The following is a 27,899-nucleotide window of genomic DNA, read 5'->3' as shown; positions in this document are numbered from 1 at the left end:
TTTGTCTTACTCATTTTTCCGAATAGGTATTACCAGGGAAGTGTTTTCTATAACACTTGCCCGGTATTACGTAGAGCACCTGTATGGATACTCTACTATAATGGGCGAAAGAGCGCCATCATTCACGCAGCGACCTAAATGAGAAGAAATAACACAAATAAAAAATATATATCTGCAACCTTCAATAATTTCTCAGATACACCTAACATAAATGATTCTATTATGTTCGTTTAAATAAAAAATAAAATAAATAAGAACAAAAACCCTGATCCTAACCGTCTTGAGTGATAATTCAGGTTTGCTATTTTACTCTAAATCATTCAATTCAAAATTAAAATGAAATAATCCTGGGTGTTCTTTGAGCAATAACGATCGCGATATTTTTTTTATCAAATTGAAAATGGCGTTGGGGGGTGGCTAAAGGGGATAGAGTTTAGAACGTTTGATGATTTCTTAGAAATGTTTTTCTATATTATTACGTGCAGATCGTGATTTAAATGGTGGACACAACGAGAAACAGATTTGCTACAACAAATACACAATCATCCCCTCCCCCCAATTTTCAATCTTCTCTCTTAATTTCATATATTTAAATAAATTGCGATAAGGGACCAATCCAAAGTTGATAGAAATTTTTAATCTTACAGATTTACAATCCAATTTTATTCGATTGAAACTTTCAGTCCAATTTTGGAATAGTCCTTGAATTAAAGATTTAGAATGAATTATTCGATTTTCAATTCAACTTTGGATTGGTCCTTAAACAACACTCTATTAAATTGAATTTCAATCTACGGAATTTCGAGAGTTGTCATAGATTAAAGTGAGGAGGAGGCGAGGGGTGATGCTCTCACATAAGCGGATCCAGGGGGGCGAGGGGCCCGCCCGCCCCCCCCCCCTTTTTTGGCGGAGCCAAAAAAAGAAGGGGAAAGGAAAAAAAAGTAATATTAAAAATGTAAAATTTTCGCTCACGCTTTGTGCTCACATTGCATGTTCAATGAAATATAAATCTTGCTTAATAGGTTGATATGGAGGCTAACATTTTTGGCAGTCAATATACAAAACTTATTTTAGGTCAGACATAAAGTTTTCATTATTTTGTATGATTTACGAATTGATTAAAAAAAAAGTGGTTTGTAAAATGTCTGTTTTATAGTCGGAATATCAAAATTTTCAGCTCGCGCTAAAACAAATATCCTTAGAATGTCCGGGCCCTTGGTTAAAATAACAAAAAATATCAGCTCGTGTTTCACGCTCGCCTCATTCAATAGGTGCGATCCATATTCACTTCACAATTATTTGTCCTACATATAGTGCTTGAATTGACCCTTTTTAAGATAGGAATATCAAATGTTTTCAACTCGTGCTTCACTCTCACATTATTGATTTTGATGATGACAAATATATTATGTACTTAGAATGCTCAGCCCAGGTATAAATCTAAATCACGCGCATGTTTATTGAGATACGCAGCTTGTTCTTTATTTAAAACGTGCTTAAATTATCCAGTTTAAAATAGGAATATAAATATTTTCTCCTCACGCTTCGCGCTCACATTGGTAGTGATTCACAAAACATGAATGAAGTGTCCTGTTTTTAGGTCTATAAATCTATTTTTCCGCTCGAGCTTCGCACTCGTATATTGTTCATTTATTACCTATCCTGTTCATGATTACAAAACGTGCTAAGAATATCAAGTTTTTAAGGTCGTTATTTAAAAAAAATCAGCTCTCGCTTCACGATTGCATTATTTGATTGTTGAAATATGTAGGGCCTGTCGTCTTCATATTGAAAATGTGTATATTGAAAAACTTTGCTCGCGCTTCGCGCTCACAGTAATTATTTAGTTACATACCCATCTTAATTATTCGAGATCACCAACACAACCCAGAACGTTAAATTTTCATGACAAAATACATAAAATTTCCCAAAATTTTAGCTCGGGCTTCGCTCTCGTTCTATTTAAATAGGGCTTATGGGATAAGATAAGATGTGACTCCTAGGACTAACCCTTCAAAGAAACAAACAAAAATAAACTTTGAGCGGCCGATCGGGGCAAATAAGAGTAAAAAAAATCCACCCCTCCCCTGTTGGCGAAAACTGGATCCGTCCCTGTCTTATACATCTTAGATGATAAGCTGACTCCTATTTTATTGTATCACTTCCTCTTTCTTATGAGTCCTTTGCCTAGAGAGGCCCTTTTCACAATCTTTTTTTTTAGGGATGGGAGCTTGCATCGCCCTTCTCTTTCTCTTTTGTTTCTTTTTTTTTTAATTAATGGTTCTAAATAAAGGCCGAGCAAAATATTGGCCTACTCATCGGAAATGTGGATCGATTAAATTGCGATTTATTTTAAACTATTTAGGTTTTGCATAATACCATGGTGGCTCAGAGGTAGAGCGTCCGCCTCACATGAACGGAAGGTCGTGGGTCCGATCCCGAGTCATATACCAAAGACTTACAAAAATGGGACCTTCTGCCTCTTGCTTGGCGCTCAGCATTTAGACTGGAAGAAGGGTAATAATAATAATAATAATAATATTTCTAAAGCGCCAAATCCATATTGATTATGTGCTCAAGGCGCTGAAATATACTTGGTACATTATTATTACCCCGGCTGTAGCTGAGCGGCCATATAGGCGCTAAAGCATTCAAGGAATAAATCCTACCGGGTACCCATTCACATCACCTGGGTCGAGTGCAGCACAATGTGGATAAATTTCTTGCCGAAGGAAATTACGCCATGGCTGGGATACGAACCCACGACCCTCTGTTTCAAAGTCCGAAGACTTATCCACTGGGCCACAACGCTCCACATGTAATAACATATCATGTTATGCAGGGCCCGCTGGAAGAGCAGTCTTATGATTAAATTGGCTACCCTGGGTAAATAAAACGTTATTCAAAAAAAAATTAATTAATCGCCTTTTTATAAGGGATGGGGGCTTCCATCGCCCTTCTCTTTTTCTTCTGTTTCTCGTTTTTTTTTCTCTAAAATTCATGGTTAAGAAGAAAGACTGAGCAAAATATACACATTGGAATCATGGATCCCTTGAATTGCAATTAACTTGAATTATTTACATATTACGCACAATAGCATATCTTATGATTTTCAAACATCTGCGATGCATGCAGGGGCTATATGAAGGGAATGAATTTTTCATACAGTCTGGGCCCCGGGAACCGATTTTTTATTATAGGTGCTGGGATTTGTTTAGGAAAAAATGACCCTACACAAAAAAAAAAATCACTCCAATATGATGGGAATTATAGAAATGCCCCCAAAAGTTAATTGCTTATAAATCTCATTTGGGAGCACCCCCAAGGAGAGTGGAGGGGGGGGTATCAACTGACTATGGTTAAAGGGGTGGTCCGGGCTGAAAGTATTTTTAGCTTAATAAATAAACTAGAATTCACTGAGCAAAATGCCGAAAATTTCATCAAAATCGGATAACGAATAACAAAGTTATTGAATTTTAAAGTTAAGCAATATTTTGTGAAAACAGTCGTCATGAATATTCATTAGGTGGGCTGATGATGTCACATCCCCATTTGTTCTTTATTATTTTATTGTATAAAATTAGGTTATAATTTTTTCCTCCAAGAACTAAAAAAATTGGATTAACAACTGATTTAGTGCATTAGATATTTATTGTTGCAACTTATTTCATTATAAGGGAGACATATTATTCCCACAAGTATGAAATAATGAAAAAAATATGATTTTATGTAATAACATAAGAAAACGGAAAGTGGAGATGTGACATCATTAGCCAACCTAATGAATATTCATGACGACTGTTTTCACAAAATATTGCTAAACTTTAAACTTCAATAACTTTATTTTTTATCCGATTTTGACGAAATTTTCGGCATTTTGTTCAGTGAATTCTACTTTATGTATTAAGATATAAATAATCAATATTCATGACGATTGTTTTCACAAAATATTGCTAAACTTTAAACTTCAATAACTTTATTTTTTATCCGATTTGGGGGAAATTTTCGGCATTTTGTTCAGTGCTACTTTATGTATTAAGATATAAATATTTTCAGCCCGGACCATACCTTTAATAATAATTATATGCAACACCCCAGCTCCCACGCTTGCTACAACGATGCATATACAAAGAAAAATGGAGGATAAAAAAGGGGATAGATACAGAGAGCTATTAGAAAGAAAGGCCCGACCGTGTAATTCATACCCCTATGATGTCACCTATATCTCCCCTCCCCCTCTTCTTTCTCCGGCAAAAGTGAGAAAAGAAAACTCGAGTGCCGTACTGAGTTTTATTAATTTATTTTTTATTGAGGGGGCCGACAATGTGTAATCCTATGGAGCAACATTTCTAAAAAGCTATTGATAAGAGAATACGACGGAATTTTATCCTTTTTGACCTTTCTCTCTTTTTTTTTTATTGTTAAACTTTTTATCGTTCTATTTTCTTTTTGCTTTGGTGTGTGTGTGTGGGGGGGAGGGGTCCATGGCCCCAAAGCTCCGATCTCTACTCCAGAGAGCATGATTTAATCGAGGTCTTCATTTTACATTATAATCGCAATCGAACACTGATCTGCAAATTATGAGTAATTAGCACCCCCCCAAAAAATGAGGGGGGGGGCAGGACATGGGATAGGCCCTATTCAGTGGTTAAAAAACATTGACTTGAAAAAAAATGGAAATCTTTTTCATTAAATTGTGACGTATGATATAAAAAATCATATTATTTCACACTTTTTTATAACCTTTTCATTTCCCCTGTCGTTCTCTAAGTAGTCCTGTATTTATTTATTTATTATTTCAAATATATATATATATTTTTTGGGGAAAGGTAAGTGACTCCTAGCCTATATACTGGAGTGGGGCGGGACACATGCCTAAAGATTTCGTCATGTTATATGCCCAATAATTTTCTCAGAAAGATTGGGAGCCGATTGCCAGGAAAAGGGACCCAAAATGAAATATGAAAAAAAAAGAATACGTAAAGGAAAAGGAGAAAGAGAAATGCCAGAAGAGGAGAAATATTCCGAACTTCGTACTTTCTTTTGTCTCCAGATTCCTCTTTCTTTTTGTCGTGTCTTTCTTAGTTTTCTCCCGGCCCCCGATCGTTTTAAATCCTACCATTTTCTCTTTTTAATTGTACCTGTAATATCCCAATTTGTATTTGAACTTCGATTTACATTTTTTAAATAAATATATATCAAAAGTGAAAGTGATTTTTTTTTCTTGAATTCAACAACCGGTTTCATTCCAGCATGTGACAGAGTATGTTCAGAACTCCCGGTCAGCTTCAGAGATAAAGAATGTTCATAAAAATATCTATATATCACATTCATATGGTTTCCATCTATGTACTTGCAAGCTTATATTTACTCTGCCTATAATCTAAGCACTATGTGCCCTGATGATTATGTGGCCTCAGTTTCATTTTCAACCTACTACTGTCGTCTGCTATCAGAACGTTCCTTGCATTTCTGCGGGTGGGACCAAGCTTATCGTTTGACACACACCACTGATCCTATACACGTAATTCAACGTAAACTGCCCACGCAATGCCCGTTGAGTAGGTAGGGACGCTATGAAGTCAACAACAGTCACGCAAGAAGCCACTGACTGGGCCATTTATCATTTTTCTGAAACAAAAAGAAGGATTGTGTCTTCGCTTCGTAATGGGAATGGAATTTTCAGTTCAGGTCAACGGCTGATCAGTGAAAGTTGTGAGTATGAATAGAATACTGGAATGAATTCTCAATTTTCTTGGTGTTCGAAATACCTTTCTGAATTTGAGGCAATCAATTAAGCAGGTGTACCGTACCGTATGCATGTATGTAGTGCAGAGTGGTGGCACTGGCTGGCCACTGTATATTGACTATAGTATTGGAATTGCCAGTTTTTTATGAGTGCACAATCTGCACATGTATACATGCGAGTGCTTCAATTCAAATTGGTAGCAAATTAACGGATGCATTTAATGTGTTTTAGAATAGTAAAACTATATTTCTTAAATATTCAGATAGGAATAACTTTTTTTTCTCAGGATGTATACCGGCATGACCGGTATATAAATTTATCATATTTCGTGTATATTTCACATTTCCCATCACTGAGCCTGACTCTGAGACTGAGGATTAATTGTTTAATTCTACATTTTTTCATTCAAGGTATTGGTATTCATTCATCCTTGGTTAGTAATTTTATTGTTTATTGACTTTGTACACTCTACAAATATACCTGCCAATGGAGTTCTACTATGCATTGCTACAATAGATGCACGTGCGGTGAATTGAATTTAATCCTGAACAGGAATTTGATGAGATTGAAAATTTGAATAATATACCAATTTGAATGCTCATACCTGTCAGTCAATCTATTGGCATATCTTTGTTTGGTTAAAACGTACATGATTGAATTCAAATACATCAGATTATGGTAGTTTTGGAGAAGATTATTAACAGATCATATGTAGCTGCTCTGTAGCAGTAATGATGGAAAAAAAATTTAAGTCTTGCAAATGGAAAATTCACTGAAGATTAATGACAATCCATGTAATAGTGCCTCTTGGTGCATTTTCTTATTTGATATTTATATTGCTATTACTTTATCTAAGTTAGTAAGTTAATAATGATAGTTATTAATATTATTATTAGTAGTTGTAATAGTAGTAGTAGCAGTAGTAGTAGTAGTACATGTAGTAGTAGTAGTAGTAGTAGTAGTAGTAGTAGTACAAGTAGTAGTAGTAGTAGTAGTAGTAGTAGTAGTAGTAGCAGTAGTACTAGTAGTAGTAGTAGTAGTAGTAGTAGTAGTAGTAGTAGTAGTAGTAGTAGTAGCAGTAGTAGTAGTAAGTAGTAGTACTATTATTAAATTTGAATGATAATGATTGAACTAATTTATGATGATCTACATGTAGTACCAACATGTACTATGATTAGATGATTCAAGGAAATCATTAATTTTCAAATGACAGCAATGAATGAATCAATCAAAGAAATCATTTTGTTTGAGTCTGAAATTATTTAATTAATACAATTGTGTCCATACCATGTATTTAAAAAAAGAAATCATGTGTGTACTTGGTCCTATTTTTGTCTTTGCGTGCATATGATTCATTGCATCATGTAGGTTTGATTTCCTGTTTGAGAAGGGAAGCAAAGAAATATAATAAATCATTTGTAAGAAATATATTTTTCTTTTGTTTGATAGATTGATGTATTTTATGTATTTATAAAAAAATGTCAATTTGTAATTTCATTGATTATGAGTCTGTGCATGTGCAGAAATTCCAAGGCACCAAAATTGTTTTTGCAGATAATTTTTTTTTCAAGTGTAATTTGCTTTTTTAAGTTTTTACAAACTCTAAGAAATAAAAATAATGGCGTCCTTTCCATTATATTTGGATGTTTTTTGAGTCATGAGAAGCGAATTAGTCTTGAGGTAAATCTTTGCAACAATGTAACTTTATCCTCATTCCCGTCAGAGATCAGTGAACTTTCTGAAATTTATATGTAGACTGCTTTGTATTTGAAAAAAATGTGGGTGCATACAATTACAATATAAACTACCAGAATGAATATAAAAACAATTAGAGTTTATAATGACTGTATTAAGAATAAAAAAAATTGATATGGATTAATATCAAATTCACTTTGAAAAATAGTGGTACATGTATCTATTTTCTTTAATTCAATAATATATGTTGCCACTGTACAGGGAATGAATAAACTTTTGGTGAAACATTGTCATTATGCAAATCAATATTGATCACATTGATGTGCTTTGCATTAAATAAAAACTGCTTTGAGCTTGAATCTGTAATAATTATATACATGTAGTACTGTTGTAATTGTTATTATTATTTTCATTATTATTATTATTCGGATGAATATTATTATTATTAGTGGTAGTATTAGTAGTAGTAATAATAGTAGTATTGGTAGAAGTAGCAGTAGTAGTAGTAGTAGTAGTAGTAGTAGTAGTAGTAGTAGCGGTAGTACTGGTACTAGTAGTAGTAGATAGTAGTAGTAGTAGTAGTATTAGTAGTAGTCATTTTAAAGGGTAGTATTCAATATTTCATTATTGTTGATCAGTGATCATTGTTATTGTTTATTAATGATGAGGCGGCGTTTAAGTTCAACACTGCTTCATGGCTAATATACCTCGTTCATGTATCGCCTAAACCAGTACCATGAATACACATGGCAGATATGGCTGATCCATTCTCATACAGTGATATATAGCAGTGTAGACCATCTTTGCCTGTATATCGGAGGCAGGATGTAGTTTAATTTTAGCTGCTTAGTGGAAATTACTCCAGATTAACCTGGAAAAGTATTATCAAGGCAGCCTTTGTAGAGAGTAATTTATTGAACCTGCTAGGATGTTGTATGTAAGAAATAGGCTTATATACCCAGACAAATAAGTAATTGTGCCTTGCGATTAGTTGGGTCACTTGATCTTATTTTTATCCTCCCTTTTTGAGGAGGAGGGGGAGGGGAGGCTCCTTTTTCGTTCCTATGAAGATCATTTGTAAAGATGTTACATGTACTTGAGTACTTACAATGGATATAAGTGAATTGTTTTTGAAAATATTAAACTTGTATATTTATTGTATCCCTTTCCCTTTTGGAGATTTTAGAATCTCTCATGTAATTTACACATACAGAGTCTACTTTGAATATTCTGCATCTAGTTAAAAAAAACACATAAACACCCAAGTATCAATAAACAGAAATTAGCACGCTTAGAAACACCTGTTGAAGGCACCCTATAAATGTATGCCTTAATATTGATTAGAATTTAGATTAGGATTGCAAGTGATAACATGGATTGCGTAATTTAGCAGTCTTTGACTTGAGAATTGAGGGTGGGGGGTTGATTGATAAGCGCTTGATTTTTCTTTATTAAAAATACAATATGAGCATCCGTGCCAATAGGTGTATAATTCTTGATTGAGGACAGTACAAAAAAACTACTGCACTTTTTATATTGGAAATTTCAGGAAATTCTAATTGAAAGAGAAAGATATTAACAGCAAATTCTGGGCAAAAAAAAGGGGGGTGAGATTGTGACTTAATCAACTTTGTATTCATGTTGCAAGGCTCCATCTCATTTTCCCACTGGTCCTCTACAAATTTAGTTTCCATTAAAAAAATCATTTAGAGCCCCTGAAATGATTGTTCCAAACAGGTTTCAATAGGCTAGAATACAACACCTGTTGGGGGAATCATTAGCAAAGAAAACAATGTCAATTCTCTTCAGGGTTTTCAATGTATTTATTGTATTGATCAAATCTTTAGAAATTATTGACTTGATTATTTTATCATAATTTAATATTTCATTTTTCGTTTCATTTATTTCACCTTTATGTGTAAAAACAATAAAAAACAATAAAAAAACAATATCAATAAATGATGATTGAATATGAGGACGGTGTTGATGGTGATAATGATGATGATGATGATGTAATTATTATTATTATATTATTATTTTCATTATTATTTAATTTTTCCTGGTACATGTAGTAGTAGTAGCTTTATTATTATTATTATTAGTAGTAATAGTAGTTAATTCTAATTGTTAGAAATTTAATGGATTAGATATCAGGATGAACTGACTATAATTGATTACCTTAAAACTCTGTAACTTATATCTTAGAATGCCCTTGTTATGTTCATCTATGCTCTGTTAATAATACCAGTCTTAGTATTATGCCACAGTCATGGATGGCATTATGGCAAGTTGAAAACATCTGCATTTAGAGTTTTCTACCAGCTTCATTTGTGGTTCATACAGAAATCTGTAAAATGGCAGTTTTCAACTCACACCGCTCAGGAAATTTGACTACATGTAGTATAGCATTAGTGGTGGATCCAGGATGTATACAGGGGGAGCAATAGCAAATGTTGTGGTTGAGGGGGTGCGGATGACATTTCTCTTAAATTTAGCTCTGTATGTTCAATGAACGACTGTCAAAATATAGAGGGGCGTATGTGTCCTGCGCCCCCACCTAGATCTCCCCCTGAGGTGGTTTCAGACCGCCTCGAAGTTGGCCAGTTCCAGGTATTCTCTGATCGGGAAATTTACCCCGATCAGAAAATACCAGGTATTTTGGTAATGTGAAAGCAAACTACGCGTAATATCCCCGAAAGAAAATACCCGCTAAATAGTAGGTACTTGGCGAAATTACGAGAACTTTCGCGGGGATTTTTCCAAGGTCGCAGGTATTTTGGCGATGTGAAAGCAAATTATGGGAACTTTTATCCCAGCGTGTCGTTGGGCGCGGCGGCGTGGGTGGCTGCTGGGCTAGTGATTTTGAATCTCCCGCCTTGCCTGCTTATCAGACCACACTGTGCATGCTCGTAACTTCGGGAACTTATCCCGAAGGATGTGTTTCGGGGCGGTGTGAATGCAGGAATAATTAATGGGTATTTTTTAGCCTAAAAAAGTTCTCGTAATTTAACGGGGATTCTTGTGATCGAGGTGGTTTGAAACCACCTACTGAGGACTTTTTAGTCCTGTGTATATGACGACGGATATACAACTTTTGATTTTTTTTATGAAATAACATTTTTTTTACTTTGAAATTTTAATTACTCATGCACTGTGTATAGCTCTTCACACAATCAGATCATGAATTCCATATTATTATTGTATTGTTCTTATCTAGAAAGTTTGATGTGTTGGAATATGCCTAGAGACATCTTTACACAGTTAAAATGCTATAGAATTTATTACTGAACCAATAAGGTATTGTTTAGATTTTAAACAATATGTTTTATACTAAATAAACAATGTTGAATTACTGATACTTATTGCTTACAAGTTGTTTAAATAAAAAAAATAAGCTCTTTAACATTCAACTGTAATTTCATGTAGTAATCCATGTTTTATGCATGTTGTTTAAATTTGATTTTACTGTGTGCTCTTGCCTATAAGTAATTGTGTAATTTCCAAGTTGACAAAAAGTGACCAATTGCTACAGAACGTATATTATCAGATAAAGACTATCTTTAGTTTTGGAAATTCCCCAAAAGTGCAAGTCACTTGTCCATTTCATTATTACACTGTACACGATTGAGTGAATGAGCATGCCCTACATTAATTGGTTATGATATTGTGAAGGATATAAAATAAGAGTGTTTTATTGGATAAAGGTAGAAATTTCAAATTTGAAAAATCTATTTTGATTGGTTGTCCTGGAAAATTGACATTCAAACGGAACGACTGAAATAAAAAAGATCCAGTGACCACTTTAGTGTTGTAATAGTGGAATGTTAGATCTGATGATTCCAGTATAATATACATTACTGACCCATCACCAACACTTTAGATGGGCTTTGATATGATGCGTCTGAAACCCTGAGACGTCATAAAGTGGAAATGATGAAACGTATTTGTGTCTGATGCGGGAACATAAACATGCTTGGATGTGAATCATCGGAGAAAACTAGTTTACAGATGACGGGGTTGCAGACTTGGCATGCTTTTTTGATACTAATTGGGAACAACATTTTATCCTTATGTTAATGTTTTCTCTCCCTCTTCATTCCTCTTAATGTCTTTGGTTTCCAAATATTCCCCCAGCGCTGTAGAGGGAGGAAGTCAGCATGCCTATCACGGATGATTCAGCCTCTCGCGCCCTCCAACTTGTGGAGGAATTCCAACAGGCTGCACAACGTAATACCCAACTCCAGGGAGAGGTGCTCGAAACGATCCACGTCCTGAATTCCCACCTGAATAGACTCCTGGAGAAAGAAGGTGCAACCCATTGGAAGCTACAAGGTAAGGGTGTTCTCCCTGGCAGGATCGTAGTAGGAGGATCCGCGGACAGAGCTCCGGCTCCGCAACAAGATGGACTCGATTGCAAAGACAGGGATGAGATTAAAATATTAAGCTTCGTTTCACCGCCTCGAACGTTTGACGAGCTGGGGATCGTCCTCCAGACCGGCGGGGCTACCCCTAAGCAGCAAGGGCTGGCTGTACCTCGGGCTGTGGATCCTGTCAAGTCCGCTTCCACTGGTGGAAAAATATTGGGAAATATCAGACTGGCAGCTATCCTGCCAAACTCGTACATTCATACTGATAATCAACTCCGACTTGGTGACGAACTATTAACAGTGAATAGTCAACTCATTCAAGATTGCTCCCTGGACCAAGCAAGGTAGGTCCATTAAACTCTATGGCCTTTTTTCTGAAGTCGGTTTAACTTAATCTTGGGTTTAAAATTGTGGTTTAAGTATAGATAGCTAATTGTTCAGATAAATCACTAACAGTAGAGATATAATATTTCACCTCATTTGGCTCTCAAATCATTCATAATTGTGTAGGAAGTAAAAAGAGATGATTGCCTTCACCATCTATGAATCAGGAAAGAGCACAGTAAACATAAGAAACATACAACTTAATGAAGATTTTGACACTTTTGGCTTCCCATAATTTTAGGACAGTGGTAGACCATGGTCTAAGTTAAACCTGACTTCAGAATACTGGCCTATTTATAATACTTTTGGAAATTATCTTTTAGTTTTAGAAGATACTGTATACAATTTTCTATTATGTACAAGTTACTCTGTCTACATATAAGTCGTTTCTCTTCGGACCAATGATATGTTCAACTTTGATATGCCAAATTTGACTTTATTTGTTTGCATATTCTGGTCTGAAATAATGCTTTGAGTGAGGCAATTATTTCACTTATTGGAAGGTCAACTTTCCATTAGGCCTGCTGTAGATTTGATCTTACACTTAGATCAGTTCTTGTTAAAATATAAATTTGAAAATGGTCTCTTTTACATGTATTTCTCCCAAAATAGATTACTTAAACATCTTTACTTTGTAAAAGTATGATGAACATAAAAATGTGAGTCAAACTGAACAATAATCAACAAACTAGTCTTATAGTTGAATGTAGCCCAATATTAAAAAAAAAATCATATGAAAGCAACACATTAGGCCTCTAGATGTCATCTTTTTTTTGATAATGTATTGTTAAAGTTTAAACAAGTTTCTGTAATTGGAATGAATTTTTGAATGAGCCAAAATAGAATTCATGCATATTGCAAGCCAAAGTTTTCCACCTTTGTACCCCTTTGCATATTTTTTTTTGTAGGAAGTTGTGGATTATATATCTACTCTGACAATATTATTTCAAAAAAGGAGAAAAGGCCATTATCCATAAACTGCAGGATATGTTTAACACTGTAGACATGGTATCATACACTGTATAGCTTTGTGGCCATTTTCCTTCCTTCAAAAGCGAATGTCTAGAGTGGAGGTTAGAAATATTCAAACTAGATCGAACAAGGAGAATAAATCATACAAATTCTGTTACAGTTCATTTTATAGTTCATAGTCATTATATCTTTACTTATTATTTTGATTTATTTCAACTATTGATTTATTTGGTTGTGCATTAATTCTTCCCTTGTATTTTTTATGGGTTTATACATTTTATAAGCCTACATATATATTCACTTTTCAAACGTATGATTCATTCATTCATATGATTTTTTTGATTAATTATTTGCCTTTAATATTACTTTGTTTGTTTTTTTGAATCATTTGTCTCGGAAGAGAGAGGAAGAGGGGCAATTCCTCAAAGAAGTAAAACAAAGTAGATTAGAGAAATGGCAGATGAGTCAATCTTGCTGCCAGTTTCCTGTAAAATTGAAATACACACCAAGATCACATTGCATTGTTCTTTCTATTGTTGATGTGGTTTCTTCAAGTTTAAAGAGCAAATATTTGATGAACAACATTGCCCAATTCAAGGAAAATGTGTATTCTTTGCATCCCTATTGAGAAAAAGAAATATTTGAGGCATGACATGTATTTTGGGTAGAAAAACTGTAACCAAAGGGTTTTACATCCATGTACATGTATGTATTGTTTGACCATGGTGATCACTATTCAAGAGTAGCGAAAACTCAGCGATATCTATGAATCTATTAATTCATTTGTCCCTTCATTCACTTATTCATTTATTAAGTTTTATTTACCCAAGGTAGTCTCGTCAGTATACATACTATAAAACTGCTTTTAATACTTGAAGTCAGTCTCACTATCAAGGCTCATGGCTGCAGAAGTGCGAAGCAAGTTGCATGGTCTTTAAAATTTCAGACATATCTAATGTTGAGCTGAAATCCTGTAGATGATTTTGTTGACGGCTGTGGTACTATCTAATCCTTAGCTTCTCTGATCACCCAATGGTTTATCATATGAACATTGTTGAATGATAGGGGGAGTGCTCGGCATGCATGGATGATAGGGTCAGAAGTCAGGCAGGGAAGTGCTCAAATATCAGGATTTTTTTTTTGCTGCATCATGAGGATTGCAACACAAGTATGGCCTATCAGCCGCACTATTAGGATTAATGGTGATGGATTTCAACCATAAACTGTGATTTAAACGAATCGGGATACGGATGTCAGCTTTTGTTGATCTTGCTCGGTGAAGAAAATATTAGCCCTGGCTGCAACTTTATGTACCTCTAGCCTCATGAAATTTATTTTATGCCTTTACCACTATATAAACGTAACTAGGCAATCACTTATTTCCCAAAGATAAATTGTAGAGCAACAAAAGATGGAAATAATTTTGAGAGACAATGCACAAAAACGCACTCACAAAAATATGAATCAAATTGATATACTAGTAATTGTACTTGATTGCTGCAAATTCTGTTCTGAATTCATAAAAGATTAATGTATTTAACTGTATCATGAAATATGTTCAGGAGTTTTAGACCTAAAACAAAGGGTCCAATTGGCTATAAAAAAATTATCTTCTTTTTCTTGTAAATGAGAGTTTGTGTACAACCTTTTTCATAATCAGAGAATCAGAAACCATCTTTTTTCTTAATTCTCAAAATATTTTTTTGTAGGCTTCAGAAAATATCAAATTTGTATTTAATACCACAAGGTGGGAGTGGCTTAATGGTTTCTTTCTGGTGTGATTTTCTTCAAAATGTCAGTGTACAGATTTAATCAGCGTTTTAGGTACAGTGTATAGTAGAATAGTGGAATCTGTATCTTTATCATTGATCATAGTTTTGTGGTCTCACCAAATCTTGATTTTGTTAATTCCATTTCTCATTCCTTATTTGATGTGAGGGATTTCATAATTTGTTGAAATCATGTCAGCATTGATTGTGACAGTGTTTTGATGGTTGTCTCACGATTGTAACTATGGGACTAAGCCTTGGTCGACCTACATGTAGTCCAGATTGGTCCTTGGTGTTTGGAAGTACACTTTCCCAAACCGAACATAGAGGGCACATGACTCCCACTCTCTAATCAGTGCCAATCCACTCTCATCTTCCCTTGTCCTATTGAGGAAAGGGGGGGGGGGGACACTTCTGTTTTAATGACATTTTCATGTTACAAATTTTAATTTTGCTTCTTATAAGGGGGGGGGGGGGGCACGAGCCGGCTATGCCCCCCCCACTGGATCTGCCAGTGCAATTAACCCTGATTTAAAAGACTCCTGAAATAATTGTTTGCTGCAAAAACTCCAGTTCGTAGTTTCTTTCTGCGCATGATCAAAAGATTCTACGCATGATCAGAGGAAGGTCATTTGTACTTAAGTGACATGGTGGTTTAAAATCTAATGAGATATGCACCAACTTTGATGTCTTGATTATTCATATATTTTGATTTGTGGTTTTCATGACATCCACAAAAAACAACAACACTGCGTCCACGAACGACTGGTATTTCACAGTTTGCTAAGTACATTGTGCAACATGTATTCAAAGAAGGAATGCAACAAATACCTTCATAGAGTGTTCATTTGTGTGCTTTTCCAGTCACCTGGTCTATTCAATTTCTTCATTCTGCTATGTAAGGCAAGCTTACATAATAACTTGCTTTGAAATCTGCCTATCATGATGAAAGAAATGAAAGGTCATTTGACCAAAATTGTCCATAAATAACTACGAACTGGTCTATTTTACCTTTATAGTGGCATGGGTGTATAAGATAAAGGGACTTTACTGGTATTTATTCACCACTACAGAATTCTATATTAATGTTAAATCTGCCCTCTCTCCTGGCCAGCAGGCTTGGTCTGCCTTGTTTGTGAGTGAGCTGGAGATGGGTGGGAATGAGTCACAATACAGTTGCTGTTGGAGTCAGTACCTTAAAAACCATCCTGGGATTCCTAGTCCTGTGGTTTTATAGTACAGGCCTATTTAGTTTAAGATAAATACACCTGTTTACTAATATCCATACACACATGTGAATCTTCCGCATATTTGCGAACCTAAAGTTGTGATTGACAACCAAAAAGCTTATTGTAGCCTTGCCAGACATAGCAACAAGTATATGTAATACTGTACGCGCTGAGAAACTTAAATAGTAATATTGTATACATGTATCATAGCTTTTACATATTAAGGGAATACTACTGAAGTTATTTTGTGTAGGTCTTATGGCCTAGCTACTTGTATAGTTTTCTATTGTTATGATTCTGTATTTGAATGCTATTATTTGTATGCCTGCGTTCATGGAACAATAAAATATATGTTATCTTGAATCTTGAATCATACTCACCTGAACTGGCTGAGAGTTAAGTTTAATCTTTGCTAAATTCTACAAAGCAATTTTCTAACTGTAAGCTATATTTTAAATTAAGATTTGAAGATATACATGTAAGTTATCGAGCATAGGCCTAATGTCTAATCCTAATCCACTTATCTGACTCGGGGGCCTTTTCATAAATCTGTAAGTTAAAGGGGAATGAAACCGTTGGAACAAATAGGCTTGTGTAGAAACAGAAAAATCAAAGAATAGGAATAAAGAAAGTTTGAGAAAAATCGGACAAATAATGAGAAAGTTATGAGCATTTGAATATTGCAATCACTAATGCTATGGAGATCCTCACATTGGCAATGCGACAAGGATGTGTGATGTCACTGATGAACAACTTTCCCTTTGGTGGACTATAAAATACCCTCAAAATGTCTCTTTTTGCTTTTTCTTACGATAATACAAACTCTTTATCCATTATGTATTCTTGAAAAATATGTATTACATGCCCTCATGTAGAAAGAACACATGATCTATGGATAGATGTGATAAAAGAGGCAATTCAAGTGAAATATATACTAAAGTAATGGGGAGAGTTGTTCATCAGTGACATCACACATCTTTGTCACATTGCCAATTTGCTATCTCCATAGCAATAGTGATCGCAATATTTAAATGCTCATAACTTTCTCATTATTTGTCCGATTTTTCTCAAACTCTTGTTGATCTGTTTCTTTGATTTTTCTGTTTTCACACAAGCTATCTTGTTCCAATGGTTTCATTCTCCTTTAAGAATGACTTTAAGAATGACTGGTGATCCTTTCTTGTGGTAAATGATATTCACCATTAAATGTTCATAGGTGATTATTTAGCGCGTAAGAAAGGATCACCAGTCGTTCTTAACATACAAACAGCTTTATGAAACACCCACCTAATGAGCTTGCATACATGTACATGTAGTATCGTTAATTTGCAACACTGTTCTCTATTCATCCCGGGGGGGGGGGGGGCACTTACATTGGTGAGTGGATACCATGCGCGACCAAAAAAACATGTAAAAAGGATGTCTTTTTCACGATAGGGCACGTTACGTACGTAACGTGACAAGGGTGTCAAAAACAAAAATTATGAAAAAAGGGTATCTACAGTTATTTCGCTAGGAAAATTACGTGTTTAGGGTCGAATTTGCGGGGATGATAAAACAAAATTAAAATGTTTTATAAAGGATGTCCTTTTTGCCCCAACACTTCGTGTTTAGAGTCCGATTTGCGCGAGGTGTAGAAGGTGGGGTCGTACTCAACCAAATAAGGTAAAGCCGACGACCGAAGGACCCGTAACAATAAAACATTCCTGTACTTGGTTAGGGGTTCATTTCAGGGAATATTTGCCAAGACTAGAGTATTGTTTTGTTTCCAATACATGTTAAGGGTAGGGTTTCACACGCCAATACTTGTTAAGGGGTGCATTTTCAAAATATGGAAATTACGTGTTTAGGGTGCTTTTCGAGACCCCATGGTCGCGCATGGTATCCACTCGTGAATGGAAGTGGCCCCCCCCCCCCCGGGCTATTCATACAAGATACATGCTTGCTAGTCACCCAAATGCCACTTCATGAAACTCAAGGCAAGGGTGTTAGTGGGAGGGGGGGGGGGTTATCAAGGGGAGTAATCGAGGGGAGAGGGTCGGAGCATGGACCCTACTGGTAAAGCGGCTTCTAAAACGGAAGTGGGTTCTTGCTTGACAGTTCTGCTCTTTATCACGTGTGGATTAAGTTTCAATGCTAGATAGCAATTAGAGGAGGATATATGTACCATGACATGTGAGCCCCCTCATGTAGGCCTACTATAGTTCTTCTGTGCAACTCTGATAATGAGTAGTTGTGTACAAATTGGCTTGCACTCTTCTTTTTGTGAAGAGAATATGGCTTTTGTTTTATTCACAATTAGGGAAAAAGCTTCATTTTATAGGCCTCATGCATATGTGTACATGTACATTGTATACTATATGTATGTCCGAAATTAGTACTGGGTTAGTTTTAAGAATTGGTTTTGATGTCCTGTATACAGTACATAAAAGTAAATTGTATCTAAACAAATATCCGATTCCGATGTATCTATTGTCAAAAATTTTCTCCTCCCTTCCCAGTAAAAAAAAAGAAGTTGAAGTTCAAATTGCATTGATTCATTTGTGATTTTATTGACAAGAGAATATTTTTACTAGGGTTTCCCTTGTTTGCTTTGCCCTTTGAATCATAGGCAAAAGACATGAAAAAAACAGTAACACTAGTTTGGGCATTAAGAGTTAGATATAAAATATGAAATTTGTGCAGGGTCAATTTCAACATGACCTACATGTATCCTTGTAGTTATCTGACTGAGTTATGATATCACTAGCTTTTTACCTGTGCATGTATTTTGCCTTTAGATCGGTCGAGTTTTTTGTCTTCACCTTTAATGAATACATGTAGATGGCATTCTGATATAAACTTAATACAGGAAGGTATATTGAGTCTGTAGAAAAGAGAATTTACCATGACGCCTTCACACTTCCTTGATTAGGAAAACATTAAACTTTTTGTTTATTTTTATTATTTCAGGTAACGTTCCAAATACCAATCTTTAACCAAGTATATGGTTAAACACCTTTGTTAACCAGACAGTTTTATAAACAAAATTACTTGCAAGTTTTGATGGGCATAGGATAATGTGTTCACATGTTTATGGATGTGGAAGCTGTGAATTGCTTTCATATAACAAAATGTGAAAGTAATTATAATTCATAAGTAATACATGCAGTATATAATTACTATGTATATACCATTAAAAGCTATATATTCTTTCTTTTGTGGATTTTACAAGTATAGTGTCCTTAACTTTAATATGTACCAGTGAAATAATAGTTTCGGTTCAGGGGGAGATTTTCAGAATAACCGATTTTAAGATTATTCCCAGCTATGGCGGTGTAAAGTGTGTACCAGTAAATGTTCATGGTTTGTAGTTAACACTGACCTTGTGTAGATTTACAGACTAACTTCCTGTCCTACATTCATTTGATATGGCCTCAGCAGTGGTTAAGAAGTATTAAAACGTCAGGGTCTGAATTATGTTCCATGTACTTCCTGACTTCAAACCTCAAAAGCTGAAAGGGGGGGGGGGGTGGGACTAGGGGAACAGGAGGCACAGCACCCATGCTGACCATTGGTTTGAAAATCACTACTCATAGTTCCTTTATTCCAGTAACTCACCCAGAACAGTCTCCTTTAAATTAAAGAATTTATTGGTTGCACAAATATCCAGATGAATTATGAGAAAACAAGTCATGATTTGATTTGATGCTTCAGAAACATACCTTTTGTTGTTATTCTCATTGGTTTTTGACAAACTTTCATTTTGTGCATTTTTGTATAAAAATCTCAACCAGAATTATGGTTGTGTACTTCTTGTCTACATCAATGTACATGAAGTTGAACCTTTTAATACTCAAAGTGAAATGTTATCTTCATCAAAACTTTAAATAATTCAGAATTATATTTTTTGCTTAATATGATTATGAGGACAAATCTCAATATGCTACAGAATTTGACTACATGTACATATGTATCTCTGATCTCTGAGGGGTAGGGTGCTAGGAGAGAACCATCAGGACAAATGGTATATAGTAGACCCAACAACTTATCGCAATATGTACTCACCAAATTGCAAATTGGAGACCCACATAGTCTCAGTGATCTTTTCCCCCTTGTTACATCAAAGTCATGAATTGTTCATTCCTTGTTTTTTCTTCAAATATACACCATTCTGTTTTTCTTAGTTTTTCTCTGATGTTGATGCGATTTGGTTTATTAACAAATTTACCTCCATTGGCTGCACTCATCTACCCAGGTTGGATGCTTGATTGCTTTAGAGTCTACAGTACATATGGCTGCTATGCTAAATGTTAATTCTTAATTTTCGAGGGCTACTTCTCACAACTTACTCCCTGAATCTGCAACATTGGATGAGCTTTACCATCATTGCAACGAATGGGGATGTTCCAGAGCTCTTCAGGGCTTGAAATTGCCCAAGCCCCTTGTAATTTTTCCGTAATAGTGGCTCAGCTGCGAGTGGTGTAATGATATGGCCCCAAGTATAAGTACAGGAGAGTATATAGTTCTGTGCTAGATTGACTTTAATACTATGTTAGTATTTATCATTATGCGACGCTAGTACCAAGAATGGATTTTCTGATTACACTGAACATTCCTCTATGCTTAAAGGTCAAGTCCACCTCAGAAAAATGTTGATTTGAATCAATAGAGAAAAATCAGACAAGCACAATGCTGAAAATTTCATCAAAATCGGATGTAAATTAAGAAAGTTATGACATTTCAAAGTTTCGCTTATTTTTAACAAAATAGTTATATGAACGAGCCAGTTACATCCAAATGAAAGAGTCGATGATGTCACTCACTCACTATTTCTTTTGTTTTTTATTGTTTGAATTATACAATATTTCAATTTTTACGAATTTGATGATTAGGACCTCCTTGCTTGAAGCACAAAATGTTAAAATAATGGAATTCCACGTGTTCAGGGAGGAATGAAACTTCATTTCACATGACAATGACGAGAAAATCAAAATATTTCATATTTCATATAATAAAATACAAAAGAAATAGTGAGTGAGTGATGTCATCAGTTCCCTCATTTGCATACCAACCAAGATGTGCATATAAATGTTTTGTGAAATTTTAAAATGTCATAACTTTCTTATTTTACATCCGATTTTGATGAAATTTTCAGTGTTATGCTTGTTGAATTTTTCTCTTTTTATTCAAGTCAACTTTTTGTTGGGGTGGACTTGTCCTTTAAAGGACAAGTCCACCCCAACAACAAGGTGATATGAATAAAAAGAGAAAAAAATCAAACAAGCATAACACTGAAAATTTCATCAAAATCATACATCCGATAATGAATAATAACATAAAATACTAATGTTAAAATCAATGTTAAAATCAATCTATATATTATAGCACAGAACTATAAATAAGAAAGTTATGACATTTTAAAGTTCTTCTCATATATGTTTCACAAAAAAATGATATGCAAATGAGAGAGTCGATGATGTCCCTCACTATTTTTTATTTTTTGAATATAAGCAGTATTTCATTCTTTTACATATTGACAATAAAGACCAACTTGACTTTACTAACTATAAACTGTTAAAATAATGGTAATTTTACATGTTCAGGGAGGAATAAAATTTAGTTTCACCTGAGGAGGAGAAAATTAGAATTTTTCATAAAAGAAATAGTGAGTGGGTGACGTCATCAGTATGCTCATTTGTATACTCACTAGGATGTGCATATAACTGTTTTGTAAAATTGAGCGAAACTTGAAAATGTCATGACTTTCTTATTTTACATCCGATTTTGATGAAATTTTTAGTGTTATGCTTGTTGGAGTTTTCTTCTTTTATTCAAATGAATTTTTTGTTGGGGTGGACTAGTCCTTTAAACTTCTCTGCATGGATATAGGCAGGCCTACATTTTCACAAGTCAGCAAACCAACCAATATTCTTAACCATTCCACTGAATGATTTTATTATCAAATTGTGTGCCCCCTTATAGATTATTGAACTGTCACTAATTGGATTTTTATCCTTCTTGAGCAATTGCTGATTTTAATGACCTTTCTTAGATTATCCCTTTCGATATTTATAGATGGCCAATCTGCTACCAGGAGCGCACATATTGAGCGTGAGCAGACATGGAGGCTTTTCATTTTATTTTTAGCACTTTCAGACCCTCACGCTCAGAATGTCTGTACATTGCAGTTCAGTTTTTAAGGTCTTGTAAATGTACAGTGGATGCAATATTTTGGGAGACATACAATGCCTGAAGAAATGTGCCTTTACATATGTGTTTATGGCGACTCCAAACTCGTAAGTATACTTTTAGAGTTGTTTTACATACATGTATTTGTGTACATATAAATAGACATTTTTAGAAATAGGAATACATGTAAGGTTGAAAGGGAGAAATTTTTTTATTCTTTCTTTTGATGGCAGAAAATTATCAGTTTAAAGGAAATCAATGTAGGTTTTTTCTATTCAAATTTTCAATGGCCTATTTTCTTTTTGTTGTTAGCAGATGCTTAGCAACATCATCCTTTAAATAATGGGTGTTATTGCTTTTACTTGCCATATGAAGGTACCTATTTTCAATGTCTTCTGCTCCGAAGATCATTGATGTCTTTGTATAATATCAGTGCAGTTGTGCTTGATACTTGGTATGATGTGATTCTCCCAGCTTTTGCTGAGCGGCCATGTAGTTGCTAAGTCAATCAAGGATTAAAATCCCATTCACCTCACCTGGGTTGAGTGCAGCACATTGTAGATCAATTTCTTGCTGAAGGAAAATATGCCATGGCTGGGATTTGAACCCACGGCCCTCTGTTTCAAAGTACAGAGACTAATCCTCTGGGCCACAATAATGTAGTTTTTACGTGAATTACATGTAACCTTTGGAAATTTCATGAAACAAAATAGTAATGTTCACTGCCAAATTCGCTCTGAGCCAATCAGATGTGAGGATTTCACTAGCTTATAACAATAGTCAATGAAAACCACCTATTCATGAAATGCTATTATGATATTCTGACTATCCATTCTCAGTCTTGTCACATCACATTCTATTAAAGGGGAAGTTCACCCTGACAAAATGATTATTGTGAAAATAGCAGAAAAACAAATGAAAAATATTGGTGAATGTTTGAGGAAAATCTATCAAAGATTAAGAAAGTTATTTGATTTTTTTTTGTATTTGTGATGTCATTAATTATTGGCAGCTTCCACATATACCATGTTGTAAAAAATCAATGAAATGTCATTTTCTAAAAAAATGAAAATGGTTTTTATTGTACCTCCAGTATACCACCAGAAATATTATTTTACACCCATTCATGAAAGGCATTGGTATCATGAACCATTCAAATATTCAAATTCATGCATTTCATATTACATAGCATATGGGGCAGCTGCTGTACATGTAGGATGTCACAAATCAAAAACTTGAAATTCTAATAACTTCTTTAATCATTGATGGGTTTCCTACAAACCATCACCAGTATTTATTGAAAAAACTCAAACCGAATATTGTAAAAGATCATTTTGTTATCATGGCTATAAAATATGGAATATGTGATTTTGATTTATTTTTACTTCTATGTATTACATTTTTCTTTCTCATAAAATATTATGTTCCCTTTTTGACTATCTTTATGTGATATTGTTTTGTTATGTTTTTAATTTGTTGATACAGGGCCCCTTGGTCGAGCAGTTCTTGTAACCGAAAGGGCTACCCAGTTATAATAAAACAACAAATAGATAAATAAATTTATTATTATTTTTGCAATAAACTTGTTGTCAGAGTTAACTTCCCCTTTAAACCAAACGTGATGTTGCACCTCATTGGATACTGACACGTATACTATGTATGACAAGACATCATAATGAAATTTATTTTTTGGCAGCATGTTGTCAATGTGAAGTTTAATTGGTTTCTAAATACACCTGAGGCATAGGAGAGCTCTTAAAGGGGAGGTCCACCCTGAAGGAAAAAAAATATTGGTGAAGATGTTTAGGAAAATCTGTCAAATATTAAAGTTTTTAGAATTTTAAGTTTTTATTTGTGGCAGTGTTATAAACAAACAGCTGCCCCATATGATATAAGAAGCATAAATTTCAAATTTTTAATGGTTCATGATGACAGAAAACATTTCTTTTCAGGAGCGTGACTGAAATAATTTGTTTGTTGATTATGATATACTGAAGGTTCAATAACTAAAAAAAAAAAACATTTATTTTATTTTTTACTTTATGTGGAAGCTGCTTGCTTGCATATGGCATCACAAATAAAAAAATATTAACAATTAACAGTTTTAATCCTTGATGGATTTTTATCAAACTGTCATCAATATTTCAAAATTAATTTTTCTGCTATGTTAACAATAAAGCTTTTGTCAGGGTTAACTTCCCCTTGAATATTTCCTCCAACATTTTCTTATTATATCTTTCAAGGGTGGGGGGGGGGGGGGGAGGACTCCTGTTTATGAAATAAAAAGGTGAAAAATCATTGATATTTTCCCTTTTGTGATGTCATTTTGGGGAAAAAACCACAGTATAATGATTGCTCTTGAGTTGCTAAAAGAATTTGAAAAAAATCCCCCATTTCCCATTCCCACATTTTTATTCCTAAATGTTTTTTTGCTAGCAGTTCTTGTGACTCCCAGCACAATTTTATGCTTTCCACACTGCAATTTTTTTCCTTAACCCAGCTTTAATAGCCCACTTCGTTTTTACACTAGGTTTTAGCAAAGTGGGCTAGCACTGTAAATAGTAAGGTACTATCTGGCCCTGCAAAAAAAGCAGGGTTAGCCTGCTTATTGTGGTACAGTTGCGGTGCTAAGAGATGCAGTGTGAAATGAAAGTGGGGGCAAGCATTAGCCAATCACAGAAGTCGAAATTGCATGTTAAAGGGGAAGTTCACCCTGAAGAAGACTTTGTTGTAAAAATAGCAGAAAAAATAGTAAAAAATATTGGTGAAGGTTTGAGGAAAATCCGTTTAAGAGTAAGAAAATTATTAGAGTTCAAAGTTTTAGATTTGTGACCTCATAAACGAGCAGCTGTCCCATGTGTTATGTAATATAAAATGCATGAATTTCAAATTTTATATGGTTCCTGATGACTTGATTTTGTTTTCTATTCATGATCGAGTGTGAAATGATTTTTCTATTGATATACAAAAGGTAAAGAAAAAACCACTTTCAATTTTATGAGAAAATGACATTTCATTGATTTTTTACCATTCGCTATGTAGGAATGCTGCTCGCATATGACATCACAAATCAAATAATTGAAATTCTAATAACTTTTCAATTATTTGATGAATTTTTCTCAAACCTTCTGCAATATTTTTCATTATTTTTTCTGCTATTTTTACAATAAACTTTTTGTCAGGGTGAACTTCCCCTTTAATCTCGCTCTGTATGGTAAAATCATCAATATTCATGAGCTGTGCAATAGTCCGGGGTTAAGGCGTTAAACCCGGCAGTGTGAAATGAAAAAAAGATTGCATGGGTTTAAGGAAATGCAGTGTGAAAAGTGTAATTATTTAATTTCTCATTTTTGTGATAAATTCCAATGCTGCAGTGCACAATGAACATCGCTCCTTGGGGTGCATTTCATAATTAAGAACCTGTAAGCACTTTGGGAAAGTTTATTCTCTTATTCAAAATCACTATACTGGAATATTTTTAACTTAATATACATTTGATTAATTTATGGCTAGGCTGTGTGGTTTACTGTTTTAATGTTGGCAATGGTCCTGACTGTCTTCCCTAGCTGGGCCTGTCTGGATCACCGTTACCATAGCAACCATTACAGGTCATTGCCAGTAAAGGGTATCATGCATGTTCATGGTCTAAACATTTTCCCTTCTTCAAATTACCTTAAAGGGATACTCTACCTGTCTGTGATAATTAAGGGGAAAATGAAATTCTCAATTAGAAGAAATTTGACCAGATTTTACCAGTTAGTTACATGCAGGTGATGTTGGATAATCAATTTATTTCAATTGAAATCTATAAAAGAGAATTGTTTATTTATACATGTAGAAATACACTTTCACAGTTTCACCTTTAAAACCTCCATAAAGGTATAATTTTATGAGAATTGAGTATCGTACAGGTCTATGTACCTCACCTCCTTAATTGTCAACAAAAGATCTCTTTAAATTTATTTCAGTATTTTATTTTCATATCATGCCAATATTAATTTTCACAATCAAAAGTTTTAATTGCTTTTTTGATATCAGTGAATAACATTTGAGAAGAGGGAGGGGGTGGTTCTTTTCCAATGGCTCATAATGTATCATTTCATTCTCTGCAATCTATTAAACAATATTAATATGTTATTATATTGCTACATGTGGTTCTTTTCCACAAGGTATATAGCAAAAAAAATGGTCACTGAACTTAACATAGAAGCAAGCGAAGAGGGTCCTTACTAAATAGAGAACTGGCAAGTGGCTGATGCTCATCTTATCTCTTTATATGGATAGTGGTTATTAGTCTTACTGGATAAGTTTACTGTTGATGTATCAGTGACCCTCCCTCTGGGCTAGACATATAAGTCCAGACCCGCACTCTTTATTTCAAAGTCCTATATCCTTTTCCATCCTCGTCTTTCGTTCCGTTGGCATCCGTCGGCTTCTCTTCGGACCATTTCTCTTGATATCCTGTTGCCTGCTCCGGGCGATGAGAGAAGAAACCGTAGACATGCCCAGCAATCTGTTTTCCTGGACAGTGGAGATTATTGAACGGCTCTACGAAGCATACCTGGCCACCGCCCAAGACAGGCCATACTAACCTAGGGAGTGTCATCTTGTCGGTGATTTTCGCTCCGAGCCAATCAGATGCAATGATTTTAGTAGCTTATAACAAGATTCAGTGAAAAATCACTGTTTTTTTTGTTTCATGAAATGCTTCCCTCCCCATTTGCTTTGACTTTTGAGTACAGCTACATAGAAAATAGCAAAAAAAGAATCAGCCAATCAGACGAAAGTGTTTCAGTAGCTTATATCAGTAATCATTCGTTTCATGAATTGCATCCCCCATCTGCTTTGAGTACAGAGAAATGAGTGGCAAGACATGATTCGAACACCATTTTTTGTCACAATTATGTAATGTAAATACAATAGTACATTAAAATTTTGAGTTGCATCTGCACATTTGTTTAAAAAAAAAATCAAATGCGATTTTGTTTTCTCTGGGTTATTTCCTTTATTTAGATTTCTATGTATACAGTTTAATGCCTACGTGGCAATACATATTTGATATCTTTGAGACTTCTAGAACATTGGGAAGTGGGCACTGTAATAATACTTCATGCTAGGCCAGGTTTCTTTAAAAAAGAATACTTTCAGAGTGTAAACTTTTACAGAGGTTGTACTGGCTGGCAGAGTGCATATTTTCTTTGGTTTGTTTACTTCATTTCTCTCACTTCTTGGTCTTGATCTCTGTTTCTGGCCCTCTGAAGGATGGTTGTCTATTGCAATTTAATTTGTTGAAACTTCCACATGTACGTTTGTAAATGAAGTATTGTGAATAAGGCTAAAGATTGAGCATTTAAGTGATAAAATATGTTGTATAGAAAGTATCAGTATAAAACTTGAGATTATTAGAGGGGAATTCTACGGTGATCTAAAGTTGGTATTTAGCACAACTAGAGTCATTTTAAAAAAAGTTTTGCTCAAAATTTATCTAAAAATTGTCTTCTTCCTGTTTTTCATGTAGGCCTACATGTAATTCAAATGCAAAAAAAAATTCAGTATTCTTATT

General features: G+C 34.6%; 1 protein-coding gene across 4 annotated transcripts in view; it reads left to right on the top strand.

Annotated features, from left to right (window-relative positions):
- Positions 1 to 5,497: 5,497 nt before the first annotated feature.
- Positions 5,498 to 27,899, top strand: part of LOC121415060 — a 164,462-nt gene continuing 142,060 nt past the window's right edge. For 3 of the 4 annotated variants that reach the window (XM_041608140.1, XM_041608139.1, XM_041608138.1), the window contains exons 1-2: positions 5,503 to 5,715; positions 11,579 to 12,155. In XM_041608140.1, the coding sequence (XP_041464074.1) occupies positions 11,602 to 12,155 (554 nt within the window). In that variant the 5' untranslated portion in view covers positions 5,503 to 5,715; positions 11,579 to 11,601. Of the gene's footprint in view, positions 5,716 to 11,578; positions 12,156 to 27,899 lie in introns of all 4 variants that reach the window. The other variant, XM_041608142.1, reaches the window with a different exon arrangement.

The sequence above is a fragment of the Lytechinus variegatus genome, chromosome 5 (genome assembly GCF_018143015.1).
Source record: "Lytechinus variegatus isolate NC3 chromosome 5, Lvar_3.0, whole genome shotgun sequence".
NCBI classification, from domain to species: Eukaryota; Metazoa; Echinodermata; class Echinoidea; order Temnopleuroida; family Toxopneustidae; genus Lytechinus; species Lytechinus variegatus.
This window is presented reverse-complemented; position numbering and strand designations above follow the sequence as displayed.